The sequence below is a fragment of the Triturus cristatus genome, chromosome 12 (genome assembly GCF_964204655.1).
Source record: "Triturus cristatus chromosome 12, aTriCri1.1, whole genome shotgun sequence".
Classification (NCBI taxonomy): domain Eukaryota; kingdom Metazoa; phylum Chordata; class Amphibia; order Caudata; family Salamandridae; genus Triturus; species Triturus cristatus.
In genome coordinates, this window is record NC_140595.1 from 135,394,951 (window position 1) to 135,414,838 (window position 19,888).

At 42.3% G+C, this 19,888-nt stretch overlaps 1 protein-coding gene across 2 annotated transcripts in view; it reads right to left on the minus strand.

Annotated features, from left to right (window-relative positions):
- Positions 1-18,126, minus strand: part of SLC25A44 (solute carrier family 25 member 44) — a 62,097-nt gene extending 43,971 nt beyond the window's left edge. Inside the window, exons 1-2 of one of the 2 annotated variants that reach the window (XM_085638208.1) lie at positions 17,972-18,126; positions 3,145-3,779 (exon numbers count right to left, since the gene is read on the minus strand). In XM_085638208.1, coding sequence (XP_085494334.1) covers positions 3,145-3,766 — 622 coding nt within the window. In that variant the 5' untranslated portion in view covers positions 3,767-3,779; positions 17,972-18,126. Of the gene's footprint in view, positions 1-3,144; positions 3,780-17,860 lie in introns of both variants that reach the window. The other variant, XM_085638209.1, reaches the window with a different exon arrangement.
- Positions 18,127-19,888: the final 1,762 nt, after the last annotated feature.

The following is a 19,888-nucleotide window of genomic DNA, read 5'->3' on the forward strand; positions in this document are numbered from 1 at the left end:
GTCTTGGCTATACACTATTGTATCCCAGTAGTCCGCACGATGGAGCCAAGTGTCACGCTAGTACACGCTTGGTGAGCCTCCCCTTTTACCCATCTCTTCTGGTCAGGTCTTAGCACTGGGACACACAGTTGGGTGTAACCATGTACTATTTAAAATGCTTCATTATTATTACATGGCACAGCCAGTTTTCCATGCTCACCCCAAGCAACTTTCAAGCCCCTCAAATCACTCACCAGATAAACCCCCATTGTGCTACCTGAGAAGTACCAACATCAACTCTCCCATTCAGTCGTCTCTACTCATCACCTCCGGGGCGACAAAGGTGTCGGGCACAAAGCCCAATGGAGGCTCAGGCCCCAGTCTCAGTTCCATCAGCTGCTGGGAGCAGGTTAGCGTTCTGCTCCGTGCCTTGCGTTTCCAAGGGGCTGAGCGACATGGTGCCCTCCTTGTTGACTGTGATCCTCCGGCTGCCCAGCAGGGTAGCGTTAGGGTAGTCCCTGGCTAAATTGCCTCAACTTGCCCACCCCCCATGAAAGGGGTACCCCACGTTTGTTTTTGACTGTGTCCTGAGTGGGGGGTGGTGCTGCCTCACCTCTGATTTCCAACCATTTCCACCCCTTCTCAGGTTGGTCAAAAAATGTGCCTGGTGAATACATTTGTGTGCCCAATTCATACTCCTGTAATCTATAATAGTGTTTACAATGCTGAGCTGAAGGCAGGTCAATACACCTAGAGAGGAGAGGCTTGGTATTATAAGGGAGTAGAGCGATGGATGCCAGTAAAAAGCATATCTAACAGGGCTTCTGCTTTCAATGAATTTCCTGAAAATTAGGGTAATTAATTTTGAGTGTATGAGGGAAGTGCATAGGTGCTCACAAACAACTAATATGTTGCCTTCTTAGTGTGCTAACACAAGATTTTTTTTTATTTTTAACTTTCCGTTTATCTCCTCAACACATTACATTAGCACCTTTTACATGAGCTAAAATTCAACCCCCCCACACTATTGACCATTCCAGATTTTTCAACTAAGACTCCACAGTATATTACAATGAAAGTGCATTAAGCATTCCTAAAGTGCTGGAAAAAAAGAAAATGCGGTTACAGTTCTCTCAGTTGACGTGCTTTTCTGTGTGATGAATAAGACTCCGTAACTCATCACCTAAATTTAGCACCTTTCCATAAACTAATATTCACATCTTCCTATTAGAGTACATTCCTAATTTCTCAACCAGTAATCCCACAATAAATTAGAATATAAGGACATTCACAATGCTTAAAGTGCAGAGAGCGACAAAGTGCCAATATACAGTCCCTCAGTTAAAGTGCTTTCTTTATGATACAGAAAACAATTGCCAGATTTAGAAATACTTCCTGCCCTTTTAGAATGCCAAAACTTTGTTATAAACTCTGACCAGCCTATTAAGCCATGCTTGAAACATCAGGTGGGTCCCCTTGTTTTCCACCGATTGGTTATCAGTGACCAAGCTATTAAGATAGTTATGAACCCCCAAGGTTGCATGTTCCTCGTCTTTATACGCATGTGCCCAGTACTTCTGAAAAACATAGCTTTAGCATCTGATATAAACAAAACTCCTAAAACCTTCTGAACATATTTTAGCATCCCATCCAAAAATGCAGCCAGTCTCAGGCAGCTCCAGATCAGGTGCTACCATGCGCTGACTGAATTGCACATAGGAAGTTGCTCGGAATGTTTACATTCCACTCATGCAATTTATTGTGGGGGTCTAATACACTCACCAAGATGAGTACATTTGCATATTTTGCTCCCCCAAGCATCTGAGCATTATAAAGCTACTCTTGTGACCAGTCTCCCTCCGCCAGATTTACACCAACCTCCACTTCCCTTGAGCAATATCGAACATTATATCAGCTTTCCTATGGCTCATAAATAGTCATTTTACCCACTGCCCAACCTTTTTCCTTTGTGTTTATTGATTTATAACCATACATTACATTCACTCTCTTCCTTGGTTCCCTGCCTGGAGCAGGAGGAATTTATTTGTATTTTGAGATACTTCAGAGTATTGGATACCTGTCCTGAGGGAACACTAGTCTGTCCTACCCTCCCCCGCCCACCACATGAAACTATTTCTTTGTTAAAGTTAAGCCAATCTTCTATTCTTTCCAGTTTAGCTCGTTTCCATTTTCATACGGTTTGCTGCGTCTCTGAAGGGCAAAGAAATTTTTAGCTCGTTTCCATTTTCATATGGTTTGCTGCGTCTCTGAAGGGCAAAGAAATTTAAGGGGAGTGCGCTGCATGAATCTGAGAAATTGTGAGGGAGGTCGAGAGCAGTTTTTGCTTCTGCTTAAATAGTGAAATGGTCTAGTACATACCAAACTTGGGATTTCTATCATAAAATTTAGTAAAGCTTGAATACGGTGAAACCTCATTCTGTATTTTTTCCATATAAAAGTTACCCATCACTGACACCTTCGATATATTGTGGTTTCTAGTGTGCATGGCTTGAAAAGCCGCCAGATAATATGCTTTCCAATCTGGAATGGGCATCCCTCCCTCTTCCCAGCGAAGATGCAATTTTAATATACTTATTTGCGGGTTGGCTTTATTACATACGTACTCTGAAATCTTTGCATTAAGTTTTGTGAAAAATGCATTATTTAGATGAACTAGAATGGTCATAGATAAAAAAATAAATGTAAGGGCACAAAATGCATCTTATTCCTTGCAACCCTACCAACAATCGAAGCAGGTAGCTTCTGCCACCTATCTAATTTATCTCCGATCTTCTTTACTAAAGAAATATAGTTTACTTCATAACAATCATCGAGATTCTTCGTAACCCTGATGCTCAAATACCTAATAGGTCCATTTGTGTAGACCTTCTGGAGGGCTTTTGGCAAGGTCTTGACTGCACTGTTTTTACAGTATTAATCGTGTAACTTGCAACAGACGTGAAATTTGCTAAAAGCTTAAACAACTCCTTTATAACTGCAGGATCTAGTTGAATATCTAAAACTATATAAATCAATGCAAGAACTTCAGACCGGATCATTACCATGTTGAGAAATACGTCTGAATACAAACCCTCCTGTTTTTTTCTTATGAATGTGCACACAATCACGTTCAGCAGTGACAGACTAAAAGCTCCATCAACTCACCTGCATAGAAATGATAGAAGGGCCACCAGACGGCACTGTTTGGAATATATGTGAGCAAAGAGGCCACGTAGCCTCTGTAAAAACCCCTCAGTCCATCTGCCTTGAAAATTTGCACAATGATGTCCTTGGTCTGTCCCAGAGCTACTGGATTTTTCTCATTGCCAGTGAGCACTCGAAAGCGACCCAAAGTCTCCCCTTTCCGCTGCATCATGAGGTGCTGAGAGATCACATCAATGGGGACCGTGATGCTCTGTGCCACAAGGGAGGCAGAACCACCAGCCACTAGCGATTTCACCACGTTGCTGCTGCTGTACTCTGACACATATTTGCGGGTGAGCTCATATGTTGTTACATAGCACTGACCAGATATCAGGGTAAAGGTGTTGACCAGGAAGCCCCGGTAGAAACCAGACACCCCTTCTGTCCGCAGAATCTTTAGAAAGGCATCAAATGTACCGTTGTAGAGGCTTTTCCCCTTCTGAATCTGCAGACGGGTCCGAATGAGTGTAAATGGGTAAACGCTGACCCGAATCATCATAGTCATGCACACTCCAAAAACATAAAACTTCTTCTTATCCAAGTGCTCCCACTCAATGATCTGGATATTCCGTTTGTTCTCCATAGTATATACCTTACTGAAAACCAAATAAAAAAAAAAAGTATATTAAGAAAACATATATATTTAATGTATGACAGGCACTGTCAAGCACGCACAAAAATGATCTGTCATTTATGACTGGAAACATCCAAGAGGCATTTAGGACTTATGGGATCTTCGTGTGCTCTGCTAGCAAAGCTACTCAATGCATGACAAGATTATTTTTTTATGGATTGTTTATGGCCTTCCATCACTTAGATCAGGTAGCAAATAATACAATTTGTGAAGGGAATGTTAGTTGGAAAATTACTGAAAGATGTAGTTCCACTCCAAAACTTTGTCTACCTTTTGGGACACTTACCTTATTGTCTACTATATTGAGCTTTATTTTGATTTTTCCATGAAAAAAGAGGTTTCGTGCAGTTCGGCAGCCCCAGTTTAGACTTGGTTTAGAAGTATCTCTTAAAGTTGTGGCACTGATGCAGTAGCTAGTTATAGCTAGCAAGGATATCGGCTATGTCTGACAAGAAGCATTGAATGGGACTGCCTGCTTTGGAGGTTTACTTACAGCTTGCGAACTATCCCTCTCTGCTCAAGTACAAGTGGTGTGATGGATGGGGCACAAGTCAATCACCCAACCGACGTTCTTTTTTGTGTACAAATAACTTTCTACGCACATTTAATGCAAATCACCCTATGTTTTTCAATCAAGGATCTTATTCAACGAACAAACCACAGTGCCACCTTTCACTTCTGTAGTGCGTGGAAAGACATCCCTTCAAAAGATACAACCAACTAACAACATTGCAGTCACTTATGAGACTGGAATCCCTCCTCAAATGTACAGCTCCCGATATATAAATCCACTTGACGTGTGCTAACCTTTGCTTCAAGTACTTTATTCCTACAGTATTAGTGCTTTTATTTTTAGTCTTTAATTTCTTTTATTTTACTTTACAAATCACTTATGGTCTCAGCCTAAATCAGAACACCTGGCTTCTTCCACGTCACATATTTAGATGACACTCACAGCAAGCTTGAGAGTGGAAATCCTTCATTTAGCCATTAATGCCGATTATTTCTCTTACCCAATGAATAGTGACTTTTGCATGTCCCTGAACCAGTCTAGTTCAAAGTGCACATTATGGCGTTAACCATCTCTCAGACAAGAGTTGTAACTGTGGAACAGCCTAATCGAATATCGTGGAGAATTTTTAACATTGCTGAAGACTTTTTTTTTTTTTTTTTTAATCAGGGTTTTAAGTCTGATTCAGAGTGGCCTTTGTCCAGTGGGTAACACCATCACCCAAACAGTATCCTCCTGGGTCACGGGGTTCTAGATAGGTGTTTAACCATGGAATGCCCAAGCAATTGGACCCCTGAAATGGCTGCAAAGTATAACAATTCTATGACTTCAGCATAGAAACTTGGGAACATGTTCATCAACACAAAGCAAAATATTGAAAATATATCTGCTCACACACAATTTGTGACCATCTATTAGTAGAATTCTAAGTTACACCTTTACATCATTAAAGAAATTGGACAAGAACAACTACACTCAACTTTGAAATGAAAGAATGCAATGCAAACATATGATTAAAGCAAGGAAACTTAGTGGGTAATCATTAATTTTCCCGTCAACCACATCGAGCATGCGCCCCGGTGCCATAAAATGAATACTTTAGACTGATGTAAAGTGGGAGTGGCCCAGGACTGAGAATAGCAGTGGCTTCCTTCATGTTGGATTAGTTAGTAACACTATCAAGATCAAACATACAGACCACGTGAATTCTTTGGATGTTGCGACTCCGATCACAAATTCAGATGATTGCCAACAATTTGGACTTTGAGAACCAACAAACAATGTGGCTGGTTATTAAGTTAGGACACACAAACGTTAAACAGAAACTTTAACAATATACTGGCACGTGTTCGATTAGGTTTCAAATGAGAAGTTTCAATCTGACACCTAGCACTTTTGATAAGCGATGGTCCTTCCACTCTGTCCTCCAGTCACCTTTTTTTTTCCACTTTAGAGCAGGCTCAGTTTATGATCAGTTAAAAGAATTGCACATCATGAATTATCTACACTTGGGTAGTCGGATGTTAACCTTTCTGTGTAATATGCAATAGAAGACTATGGACTGAAGCTTATGAATAGTTTTCAACTAGAAACTGTGCAGCAGAAATAGACATTCACCCTCCGTATCTAAACACTATGCAGCTCCTTGCATGATGTATGTTTCCCTAGCATCGAACACGCAGACACTGTGGCTACAAAAATTGGAAATTGGCTCTTTTGCTTCCTTTACAAAAAGTACACTAACAAAACACAAAGTTTAGAGTAATTAAATAACAAGTTGGCAGAGTCTGTTCTAAATGGTATGGTCAGTTAAAGCAAAAAAGATATACATTTATTTAGAAATGCCTATAACCGCTTATATTCTTTTATTATTATTATTCAATTTTTGTTAGATTACAGTGGATCTACAGCCTGTCCATTGTTTATCATTGATGCAATGTGGGGGTGGTCTGAGCTAGGAGAATTGGCGCCTATAGAGTTTGCGTCAGTCTGCGGTGGTGATCAATTCTGGCGGTGCCAGAGGCGAGGGAAAACACCACGAGCCCTCAAAACATTTGACAATTTCTATCCTCTGCACACGCTCAAGTCAATTATGAAAAATTCCTAATAAATCAGTGTAAAAAGATAATGAAAAGAGTGATCCTTATCCTTTTTAGGTCTCGCCTGATCCAGCGCATGCACTGGTCTGGCCGAAACATTTAGTGTACGGGTTTTGAAAGTGCTGCCACACGGCCTAGCGCTTGCGTTCACATGAGCGTGCACGCGCGCAGCCGGCAGCTTTCAGCGCCTTCTGGAGCTTTCACTTTATCCACGCGCGGCCAATGCTTGTTTTTCAAGCTTTGGCCGCACGCACACAACTCCCGCTTCTCCCTCTCCCCCACCACATATGGCATCTCGCACGCGCGGCCAATGCTTTTTTTGTTTTTGCTAGCGAGCCTGTTTATGGAGCTGCGAGGAGTAGGAAGGAAGTGATGACGTGACTTTGCCGTTTGTTGGGAGTTGTATCCTTAAAAATGACATCCCATTTAAAATCCTGGGAAACTATTTTAAATTCTCTGTTACAAAAGGATTCGGTGGTCTAGGTGTCATTAAAAAAATGCTGCATCTTTTTGGGACTGTCCAGCCGTGACTTTGCTGTAAAGGTGCGAGATGAGCAAGACATAACGTGTGTGTGAATGGCCAAGGTTATACATCTAAATGCCCTTACCCTCCGCCTTCAATCATACCTTCCTTTTTTATGAAAATAAATATAAACTTTATTTTCGGATAGCTCAGATTGTTCTGCATTGTAACAGTATTATAGCTATTGTTAAAGTATTCCCCAACTGTGGATTTGAAGCCAGTACCTGTATTGTTTCCAGGGCCGCTTCTAGGCTTTTAGGGGTTTGTGCAAGGTTTTAAATGAGGAAAAAAGATAAGTGGAGGTACTCCACACATTCAGCCGTGGTCTAAGGGTGGAGTTTCGGGCGGGGCTAAAAGGAAAGCATTTATTAACAAGATTAATACTTTCTCAGCGGACAATTGTGCATGAGGACAAAGTAAAATTTCTGCCATTTGTATTATTATTTTTGCATGTGCAAAATGATAGATTTAGCAATCTTTATAAAACGTCAAATGCGTGCAGGTTGCTTCTGCACTTATGGCAGATGAACAACATTTGAATTTTCACTTATTCGCAATCATGAATACTGTGTGCAGCCTGGGAAAGAAATCCACACAAGGACATAAAATGATCGCTCTCTTGTCGACCGGTTCTGCCTCTTTTTTGGTCTATATTTTTCCTGTTCAATCAGCCATGATGCTTCAGTTAAAGTATCTTTTATAATTTCCTTGAATTCAGTAATAATGTTTATTTACCTAAACTGCGTCTAGTCAGTCTGAAAGTTACAAAATAATGAAGTAGAGTAATGTAAACGTTTGAAGGACAAAAGTAAAGGTTGTGGCACTCGATGTGGTGATTAAAAAAAAATAATAAGCATTGATGCTTTAAATATTTACCCTATGTTGTTGCAAGATACCTGACAAAGTTGAAATTGAATCCATCGTTCCTCCTGTGAGTTTTTATTTGCATTTAAAGGGCACAAGAGTCTCTTCTAAATATATACCATGCATATATATATATATATATATAATTATTGTATCATTTTCCCCTTCATTTCAGCATGTAAATTTGACAGAGGAAAATATATTATTTCGATTAATTTTGGAGCCAAGCTACTACTACTACAGGAAAAATGGAACCCCCTTAAAGTGATGCATTTGTAGCTCATTTTATGGTTCAATTTTTTTAATTGTATTTTAAATGATAACAACAGCAGTCACCTACATCCACAGGCCGGTGGGGTGATATACCGTAGCCATCAATATTTACAAACTTTAACAAAAATAAATGTTATTAAAGAGAGGGAAAAGGAAAAAATAAAAAGGAGGCCATCCAACATCCACTCGGAGTTCTTAACCCTGTTATGTGTCTAATGCTGTATAATAGGAGTTTTAGAGTCTGGTTCATTCCTCCGTATGGGTTGCCTCCGTGAGGCGCAAAACTTTCAGGTACCTCGGGCATGTCAACTCCACAAATTCAGTGGAAAGAAACTGAATTGTGGCGCCCCAAGTTTTATCAAAGCACGGCAACTTGCCTCTTGCACCTGCCGTCAGCCTTTCCATAGACACCACGTCCCACATTTTATGTAACCAACCCAGATGAGTTGGGACCCCCAGTGTACCCATCTAGCGAGGAGTGTCTGTTTGGCTGCACCCAGAGCCAGCGCTTGTAGCTCATTTTAAATCAAAAACACTTTTCCCATCTTCTATCCCATCATTTTTCCTTCTGCTCTTCCAGCCTTTCCATCAGTCCCTTCCATCCTTTCTCTAACTACATCGCTGAGTCTCTGTTTAAATCCTCCTGTCTTCTACATAATATTGCTCTTGTCTTCACCCCTCCTTTCTTCTGTCACTGTTATCATCTTTGTGTCTCCTTTCTTTAGTACCTTCCCTTCACTCTTTTTCAACCCTTATTTTCATTCCCTATTTCTCCTTTTCACCCTATGGGGCAGATTTATGAGCCCCTTGCGCCACTTTTGCGTCACTTTTCCCATGTTAAAAGTGACGCAAAAGTGGCGCAAGGGGCTCATAAATCTGCCCCTATGTTTGGATTGTGGCTTTTCTCCTTTTTATCTCCATCTCCCTTTGAATGATCTAAATGTGCAAATGCAGAACTCGAGGTTAGACAACTCAGCCTGCCAGTCAATCATGGTTACCCTTACAGACTAAGATTCATACAGATCATATACCAAAAAGAGCCATCAGCCCAAACAATCTGTGGCAAATAGTATTAGCTTGTCAGAGTGGTCAAACACCTGGTGCATGCATTTCCGGGCACTGGTTTGCATCTCTATATTTTAGGCCACTGGAATTATGCAATTCTGAGTCTGCAGCGTTTCCCGCATAATAATGGAATTGCCACAATCTGCCACATATATTGTCATTTGCTGCATAATCTGCAGATTTTTTAAAAAAAAGAATCCAGCTTAAAGGATCAAAAGTTATTACAAACATGGTGCTGCATGTTCCTGTTCAGTGGAAGGCCCTTTGACAAAGGTTGTCTGGTCAACTTAAGTTTTCTTATTGCTGTATTTGGGCATTGGACTGGTACGACTAAGGTGAAATGTTTCCCAGACAATGTTACCATATGTAACAAGCATTGGCATATCCAATAGGTCTCACCTAAATACTTATAAGGTCCCAAAAGCGAGACCTATTGGCTATGCCAATGCTTGTTCTTCTTTCTTCCGGTTCACAACGCGAATTCGGGACACAAGACACGGATCTACAGCGTACTCTCTACAGCAGTTTTGGAAAGGGGTTTCAATAACGGCAACATTTGGATCTGGGAATCGACAGATCACAGGGATAATTATAATCTTGATAAATAAGGATTCAACAAAAAAACAAAGAAATAGTATTGTGAATCCCTGCATAAAGTAGAAGTCTTTGACACTTTATGACCAGCCGGGTTGGAAGTAGAACCGGTGGAGAGGAGTTGTACATTAGAAGATAAAGAGCCTGACAGCCCTGAAGAAGTCGTGGGGTCAACCCCTTTCGACAAAACACATTGGCTGGCCGTTGTGGATTATAAGAAAAAAAAAAAAAGCATATGGATCACTCTTTTCATTATCTTTTTACACTGCTTTATTAAGAAATTATCACAATTTACTTGAGCGTGTGCAGAGGATAGAAATCGCATTGTTTATCGTTGGCTTGCTTTATTGTTGCATTTCCTTGCTTCTCTCTGCTCAGTGCCTACCAACTTCACTTCCTCTATGTGTGTTTGTCCCTCCCCTGAACAATGGCCCCAGTACGGTCCTTCCACTGCTGGTGTTTTCAGAGCTACTGTTTTCTTTTAGGTGAAGCACTTCAAAAGAGTGCATGTGCTTGCAGGCAATCTTACCCACCCCAATCCCTCTCTGTATGGTTACTTGCTCTCTTTCATGCTCCATGTACTGTTTGTCCATCCCACCCTCATGTCCCACTCTGTTTTCGCTTGCCCCTCCAATACCACTGATGTTGCTTGCCCCTCACATCTCCCATTCCTCTCAGTGTTATGGCTTGCCACATCCGTCCTAGTCCATATTGTCGCTTGCCCCCCTCCATGCAGCTCTGTGTTGTCGCTCGCTCCCACCATTCTTCCCAGCTCCATCTTTTTGCTAGACTTATTCCACCCTCTTCCATGTGGTTGATTGGCCCCTCCCAGCCCCTCCTTTTTGGAATTGCCCCCCCCCCCCCTCTTCCACCACTCTCTATGTTGTTGCTTGCCCCGCACTGCTGTGCAACATGGCTGAAAACATTGACAAAGACAATTGCTTGCATAGCCGAGACATACTGGCTTCACCAAATCTTGTTCTTGGAGTTTTCAAATACATTGATAATACAGAGTTGAATTGTGTCTGTGCAGTTAAGGCGGACATCTCACTCTTTGTAATGTCTAACTATTGTACTTTTACTAACTTAGCTTACCCACGTTTGGTGCAAATTATTTAAAGGGAGGGAAGTGGGGGACAAATAAGAACTTGCAAAATTGAATGCAGCTCAGACAACTGTCTCCCAAAATCGTTTTACAATTTCCAATGTAATGGGATTTTCCACAGGAAAAGTGTGTGCAAGCGCAACTATGAAGGCCCTAGATGGATCGTCGCCAACTAAATATGACAGTGGTCTTCTGGTGCCTTTTCTTAGTTTGATGAAAATATGTCCAGCAGTTTCATAGATAAAAAAAAACTGAGTTTACAATGTACATGTCGAAACAGGGTTAGGTTATTACTTTTTTTAAAGCCTAGACTGGGCATGCATGGATAATAGGATTGCAGTGTGCATACACTACACTAAAAGCATATGTAGGGGGCACTAAAACGTGTCATCAGGGTGTAGGTGGTGGGGAATACCACTGCTTCTTATCACTTTGCCCAAGGGTTGTCTGGGGGTGGATAACATATCTTTGGGATGTTTACATATAACCCATTATGACCTTGCTGAAGAGCAAGAAGAGGGAAAGAACACTCCTGTCTTGGCAAAAGGCAAGGAGTGTGAAATATCCAGTCACCTTGCCTGGGTAAGCACCACACCCCTGCATGTGATGGTTATGGAATAACAACCCAAAGTTCATCCACAAGGATTCAAGTAAGTCAAGGGTCTGCATTTCAAAACTGGCTTATAATCAAGACTTTTTGTTGGTGGGGGAAACTCTCGAAGAAGGGACACATGGTAGATCCATCTAAACATTGCTATGTACTAGAAACTGGATTTTAGGGTGATGGTTCAATTTTGACTTCAAACAGTGATATCTCCAGAATCCTAAAAACTCAATAGGTTTCAGAACCCAAGTGCATAAAATCAGGGACTACTCTAGGACATATGGATAAGATGAAAAGCCTTTGTGGCACTCTAGGATGAAAACAGGAATGGCTTTCCTCTTGCATTGTATCAGATAGTATGGACCATGTCAGGATGATGCAGCACAACCTGCAAGCCTCTTCGGCCAGAAATTTTGGGATGCGGTTTGACTCCGAGCTCTCCTTCGCCTCCCAGATCAGGCAGATCTATTTGATCTGCTTCCTTAAGCTCAGATCAGTCTGGAAGTGGATACATCTACTCCCACCTGAGACATGAAAAACTGTATTGCATGCTTTAGTGACATCATGTTTGGATTACGCAACCAGCCTTTATTTGGGTCTCTGACTTTCTGATCTTAATTTACAGATCATTCAGAATGAGACAGCAAGCCTCATCATACAGGTCCCTTTACGACATCATAACCTGACGCATCTGAAGCAGCTACACTCGCTTCTGGTAGCAAAAAGAATCAAGTTCAAGGCTCTGACCTTGGCGTTCAGAGCCCTTGATATTTGAGAAATAGACTGGCTCAGTACCAACAGCAGAGATCAAACCACCTCCAACTTAAGTGCATTCCCAGGTTTGCCAAAATCTGTCAGTGTGGCAGATCTTTCTCAGTACTGACTGCTAAACTTTGGAACACCATTCCAATTAACTTTCACATGAGAGAGTCAGGGCACTGTTTTAGGAAAGAATAAAACCTGGCTCTTTGACCAAATCTAGGTTTGACTGTCTGGCCTTACTCTTAGTCGCTTTGAGTGCCGAAACGCTTCTCCTGAAGCAGCTGTGTACTTTATAAATGCTGTTGATTGATTGAAGGTAGTGGAATGCTGTCTCTGCGGGATCTTGACCATCTTGATGTCGAGTTACTCATGGCCCCCAGGTTTGCAAAGTCCTCATGCTTCCAGGGCAGCTCACCTGCTTAAGTCATCTAGATCAAAATCTAGTTTTTGGTCAGATGCCTATTCTTAAAATAAGGTAATAGAGATTCCTCCAAATCCAGTTCAGTGTAGCAGGACTATGCTCAAGATACCAGATCAGGCCTAGGATCAGGATGCAGTACAGTAACATGCAGAATCTTGTGCCTGCTAAACATTTCTCTGGGGTGGTACACAGTCTTTCCCCGAAAGTGTGTTGAAGAGAAAATACTGGACATGTGAATGCAATGTTTATCATACTTTGAGGTCATTGGTGGGAAACAAGTGTATACGGAAGCTCAAGATTCCTTCAAAATTTAAATATGATCTAGGTTGAACACAGTGCCTCTTTCTGGAGGCCGCAGCAACTTGTACTCTATGTGTAGTGGCTCATGTCATCCTTAAAGGTGACATCTCGCACAAATCAAAGGTGGGTGTTGGGTTTTGGCACAGATACTGTGGGCTGGTAGGATTGGAATATGTATCACCTGGTCTACCTAGATATCTATATGATCGTATACACATATCCGGTGGAGAAACCATGCATGTAGTCAGATTGCTATGTGAGAAAGGCAGCCTGAAGTGAAACCACGACCCTACAGAATTCACTGTGCAATTCAAAGGACACTATTCACACTGCACATGATCTCCGGGCAACTGAACACTGTGTAATGTGCTATGCACACATCTATCTACACAGCATATAGTCTACACTTCTTGGGGGCTGACTGGACAAGGGGGAGGGGGTAAAGCCTGAATTATAGAGGACTGTGCGAATTTTACACTGGAGGTCTGATACCTGCACCATTTGTACAGCTACAATGCCTCTATCCTTGCACTATATATTTAACTCCTACTTGAAAGTAAGCATGCAAAGATATTGCATGTGGCTCTCCCGGCTCTAGAAGAAGGTATTAAAAGGTCAACACAACAGTAGGAAGGCAAAGCCACGGAGGGGATGTCTTCTTTTCCAGAATTTAAACATTGTACCATAAAAGAAAATCGATTCATGAAGAAAGACTTGGTCTCGTGATGAAAACATTGTACCACAATATGACCACCACATAGCTCTCAAAATCTTGGAAATAAGTGAGTCTTATGTGCCTCTTCTGGAGAGAAAGCAAATCGCATGTAAAGCTTTAAGAGGAATCACAGTGGAAATGGGGTGCGTGGGCACTACCACACTGATTATTTTGGTCAACTGAAGGAGGCTACACTTTAGGCACTTTCAGCAGCGAGACCTAACACGGCCTTAGGTCGAACAGCAGTTGCTGGTCCAATTATGGTCCATGGTCACTTTTTTGTACCTATGCTAAAAGGGACATGTAATGTCAGGGTAGCTTATGCGTCACAGACTTTCACTCAAAAGAAAATATATACTGTAACTATGTAGTGTGATGGTAGCAGTGTTCATGGGTTGAAGGGTCTCTAATGTGTGGAGGGCGCCAGGATGAGATCATGAAATCCCACTGTAGACCACAGCATACTGCGTTAGATGAAAGGTTGGCATGAGGAATATCAAGTAGTTGATGCTGGGAGATCAGAAAGTGACAGTGTATGGAATTACAGGTGTGAGCCATCAAAGGGTAATGTAAGAGGAACACCACACTCCTGGCAAGTCACCCATCCGGGTAGTTTTTTTATTTTTTATTTTTTTTACACCCTACTTTAATAACTTGCCATTTACTATTAAAATGCTGGATTCAGGTTAAGGCTCTGAATACAAGAAAGGATGCTATTTATTGCACATGACAAATAACAGGATGTATTCTTAATAGTGTATTAAATAGTAGCTAGTCTGGTTTATTGGAGAACAAGTAGACTAATACTTTTCCATTGATAAAAGCTAGCAGTTTTTACCTGCCGAAACCTGGCAAACTTTGAGGTTTTTAACGCTGCGCATAATTATTGGATGCAGTAAATACCACAGACTCAGAATTCTGACCCCCTCAGCAAAGAGGGGTTTGCACAGGCATCGGCAAACACTACCCCAGCATAATCAGGGCCCAAGTGTTCTGCTGACTTGTGCTACATCACACATGTCTGTCAGTGAACACCAGGGCTGAACAGGATTAGGGGGAAATGTAATGTGGAAGGAAGTAGAAACGCTATCCTAGGGGCAGGAGTAGGTAACTTATTGAAGGGAAAAGCCCACAGGAAGAAAAAAGAAGCACAGGGCAATAGGGACAGCAAGCAGCCATCTAGTGCCAAAGGCAGTGGCTAATAACCAGCACATTGAGAAGCATGTTTGTGCATTAGCTCATGAAGACTGGGAACTCCATTAAGTGCAAATGAAGTTGGAGCTTAGGAAAGGGAGGCTTGAAGGGTTATGATGAAAGAGGATATTTGAGATCCTATGTCGCTGTTTGGCATGCGTGTCTCACAACTGACTTCATCTGGGAATTACAGCAAGAAATCTTCCTCTAACGAGCTAAGGAAATGAAAATTTAATTTGTAACACACACTAATACCCAAGCTGTTGAGGCGAGGTGGACCAGAAAAAAAAAAAAAAAAAAAAAAAAAAAAGAGGCTAACAAGAGTGGAAATGGCTGGTTGGTGGTCTTGTTCTATTTGTTTAACAGCCAGGTTTTTAAAAATTTGAGAAAAACGAGAAGATTGTTTTCTTTCTTAAGTGCCAAAGGCAAAGAATTGCCATGATTTGCGTGTCATCAGCGCAAGACACAACCGTGAATCCGAATGACTATTAGTGAGCCAAGGGGGGAGACAAAGATTAAAGAGTCGGACTCAAGGAGGAGCCCTGAGGCACCCCGCAGAGAAAAGAAAACAGAGTACCTGAACCCATCAAGCTCTACCAGTTGCCCCCTATCTTCAAGAAAAGATTTAAGTAATTCCAGTGCCATACCCCAATGCCTATGGCAGAGTCGATCGATGATAAGATCGTGATCAACTGTATTGAAGGCCGCAGAGAGGTCCAACAGGATCACAGCTGTCTTCCCGCCTTTGTCCAAGACCTCTCTGATTTCGTACGAAACATTAATCAGGGCCAACTCAGTGCTAGGTTGACTTCTGAACCCGAATTGAGAGCCATCCAGGAGATTGTTAGTTAATGAACTGTGTTAGTTCTACGTTCATAGCCTTCTCTACGATCCAGGCCGGAAAAGGTAATCGAGAAATCATCCTATAGTTGCTAGAGTCCTTGTTATCTAGATTTGGTTTCTTCAGCAATGGGAGAATGGATGCCCTCTCGACAACTCTCTTGGATAATACCCATCTGAAAATATCTTGTTGAAGATACCTTTAAGGCACTTGACACTTCTGTACACTGTGCCACTGCCCTGCACCAGTAGAGAAAATGGGTATCCCTGGTTGTGAAAGATAACTGGCAGGGGGCTTGATGCCTTCAGTAGAAAAACAGATTCCAAGGTTCTACTATTTATTTAAAGAGAGTTTAAGAAATGAAAGCACAGCCCTAAACGTTTCTCACACACGGTGCTCTATTCAGCCAATAAATGCCACGCTCACAACACTTCATTACCCAGAAAGAGTGAAGGCCAAAATAAAGTGAGATACCAAATGAGGTGTTGTGTTAGACCAATTGGGTTCATCATGAGATATTAATATACTGACTGCGTGGAGTACAGGATGTGGAGAGAGCCATAAACATGATGCTATACTTACAAACAGCTTGCCTTCCAAGCCATCTCATGTATAGACTATGCAAATGTGCCGATGACTGGTCTGCCTAAATTCCACCTACCTCGCCACAAAACTGGCCCTCAACTTGGAAACAAGCTGTAGCCCAATAGAGAGGAAAAAAAAAAAAAAAGACTCCACTCATCGCTTCAAAGCTTTATTCACTCGAGTGGCTTGCCTAGGACTGTCACTCTTAGCACTTAAGACTGCATGCATCACATACACGGCGATTCATTTGAACAAAAGTGAATACTTCCCTCAAAAACTAGTTCTCAGGTAGAACCTGAACAATTCCCAAATTAAACAAGCATTGGCATAGCCAATAGGTCTCGCCTTTGGGACCTTATAAGTGTTTAGCCATGCAACAGTTGCACAACTAAATACTTATAAGGTCCCAAAAGCGAGACCTATTGGGTATGCAAAGCGGCCATGAGGCCGCGAAAGTGAAAGTAATTGCGGTAAAGCACGTCGCGCGCGTCCGCGCACTTGCACTGTAGCTCTAGGCTGGCCTGGTAGCACTTTTTGGAGCCCTTTCAATAAGTCTCGCCAGACCAGCGCATGTGCGGTCTCAGGCGAGACCTAAAAAAGGTCTTCCACACTGAAACGATCATACTCTTGAAACGTTCCAAAGATTTGAAATACTATTCGAACAGGTTACGTGAATCCCGTTACAAAAAAGAGGCATAAAACGGTATTTCCTAAATGATTTTTAATAATCCCTACTATACTATTGTATTTGGTCTTCTCAAATCCTGTACCACAAAAGGTACACTATCTTTGAAAGACCCAGATGTCATGTTTTCTGGCATATTTCTTTGCTTGGCTCACTTTTATTCTAGGACTTGTATCTCTGAAGTGCTCGGTCACTCTGGGCCCATGGTCTTGATGCGCTATGGGGAGAACTTAAATATGTGGATAAATATCATGGTGTCTGCTGTGAGTCACCACTATCTGGCTCCCTTTAGTTGGCCAGTGAGTATCTCTCTCTTACTTGGTGGGGAACTTAGGCACAGAAAACAATCACAAATTATCTCTAGATGCAGAGATGGCCGACGGCGCAAGCAATTGTTTCTTCAATTTAGCTACACCGAGAAGAATCTTACGACTTCCAAATTCCCATCTGATGGGATTTAATGCATTCGTCAAGTACCAATTAAAACCATTGGTATACTAGTGATCTGGCAACCCTTTAAATGTATTCGCCGCATTACACCTGAACCAAAATGGAGCTGCATGACTGAAAGTGGCCGAATACAATCTGATAACCTCCGGTACCTACCCTGCATAAACTCCATTGGTGCCTATCCGCAAGACCCCACTGGAACGGCCCCAACTTCTCTGCCAAACATGCAGGCGAATGTTTCGTCACTTGCACTTTGGCCGGCTACCCAAGACTCTTGAAAATTCCCATTTAAGAGTTGTGAGAGAGCGAGAGAATGTTCACTCTCGCTGCAACAAGATTTGTAATGCATTTACTAAGTTTAATGTCCTCGACAAATCCTAGGCAGATGTTACCAGTACCACTGTTCTTTTAACTCGTCACCCAAATGCATGGCCGTGAGTGAAGACATATACCTCCTTCCACAGACACCCGGATACCCAATCGCACGACAGGCCACGAGAAGGAAACCGCACACGATCTTCCAAATCGCTTGACTTCAAGGTGATCATCAGTCATCTACTTACACGGCCCGTCTGTATATTCAGTCCAATATCCATTCTCCTTTACTGAGTCCGTAAATTCAGCACGATAGCCATTGTCCTGAATTGGTCTTTTTACGGACGACATTTGTCCATAAATTCAGAGCTTCCGGGTCGCACGGCAACCAACCCCGCGACTTAACAAATTCTGTGAGTTGTCAAGGAGTGGGAGCGGCCCGTAATTTGTAAGGCGAGCTAGGATTGGTGTACGGTCAACGCCTCAGCCAATACCAGTGTATTAAATCGAATTCTGATGTGTTCATTGACTGTGGAGGCCGCACGTGGGTCGGGGTTTAAAACACTCTCCGAGTCGTCCTATGCTCGCTGATTGGCTGCGAAGCTGGGTCTAGCTGGATTTTGCTGGGGCGTGTAGGTGGATTCCCACTCGTGAAATGTCTCCTGCCTCGTTGCCTCTGTTTTCGGGATCAGATGATTTGAGACAGGGGAACAGAAGAAGAACAAGCATTAAACATGCAATAGGTCTCGCCTTTCATGAAGTTAAAGCCATTTGCTTTGCTATACAATACCATTAGCAAAGCAAATGCTTTAACTTAATCAAAGGCGAGACCTATTGCATTTTCAATGCTTGTTTCTGTTGTGTACTCCACTTGATTGAGAATTAAAGACAAAATAGTTTAACAGTCTATCACACACCCACATGAAGAAAAGCCCATGCATCCTAAATTATGGGTTCTTTAAAAACCGACCTACAAATTTGCAAAAAATTAAAGCCCCAATACAATTATTATGTAGGATGTAGACAAAGATCCCTTATAGAATTTTGCTCGAGACTCCCAATAACGCATCTTTCACACGCATACGACCCATGTTTTGCTAAACGTCTTCAGTGACAGTTTTGCGCAACATGATGGTTTTGCGAAGCCACCTGCGCATCGAAAGGCTGAGAGCGATGCTGAATTCCTGAATGAATGAGTGAGAAACAGGAGCACTGGTAGTCTGTGACTTATTTGAATAACGTCTGTGAGCCTTTAATTTCCATAAGCAGACGCACAGGGCTGTCCTGCGAACCAGAGGGCACAGCTCCCTGCCTGCAACTTTACACAACTGACGACAGGAACAATGCACAACAATGTTTTTCTTAATCTCAGCGGCTTTGATTCTCTCCAAACATTAAGTGATTCATGGTAACACTTAGACATCAGTCATGCACAATTTATAAATGGAAGCTCGGCTTTAGTATTAATGAATTGAGATCAATAGCGAGCCAATGAAAGCGTTCACCTTTTCTATTTCAATACATAAATGTTTCACTAAAGCTGAGCCCGCTCTAGCTGAAGAGGAAACGAGTTAACGTTTTGCACAAAGTTCTTCGTAATTAAATGGGTGTTTCGATGAATTGACGCTTGAAATCTGGAAAACCAGCGGGGGTGTTTTATTCATAATCTGGTTCTGGAAACATCAGCAACGTAATAAAGACCAGTCAAAGGGTGATGGTGACTGAGCCGACGGTGCGCACGCAGCATACTCAAACAAAACTGACTGTAACCTCCATCACTACATTTATGACTCTACCTGTACTGGAAGAGATATCGGTCCTGGTCGAGTGTACAAGGAAGGGTGGAAGGCGGATGGCACGTAGTGTCCCAGCCACATTAGTCTGGTGGCAGCACACACAACAGCAGCCACCTCGAACACCCACCACCACCTGCGGCAGCCAATCTTGATAACCATATCCAACAGGTGTCGACAGATAATCTGAGACGCCGCCACAAACTAACACGCGCGCGCACACACACATCCAGAGCAGTCTTCTAACCATTGTTCTGTGCATCACTCGACCAGTCTTTCCGGTGGCTGCCAGTCGTCCCAGATACCAAAATGCAGATAAATGAAGAGTGCGTGACTGCCCAGAACTGTCTAGGAAGCCCCAGCCGGAAACCT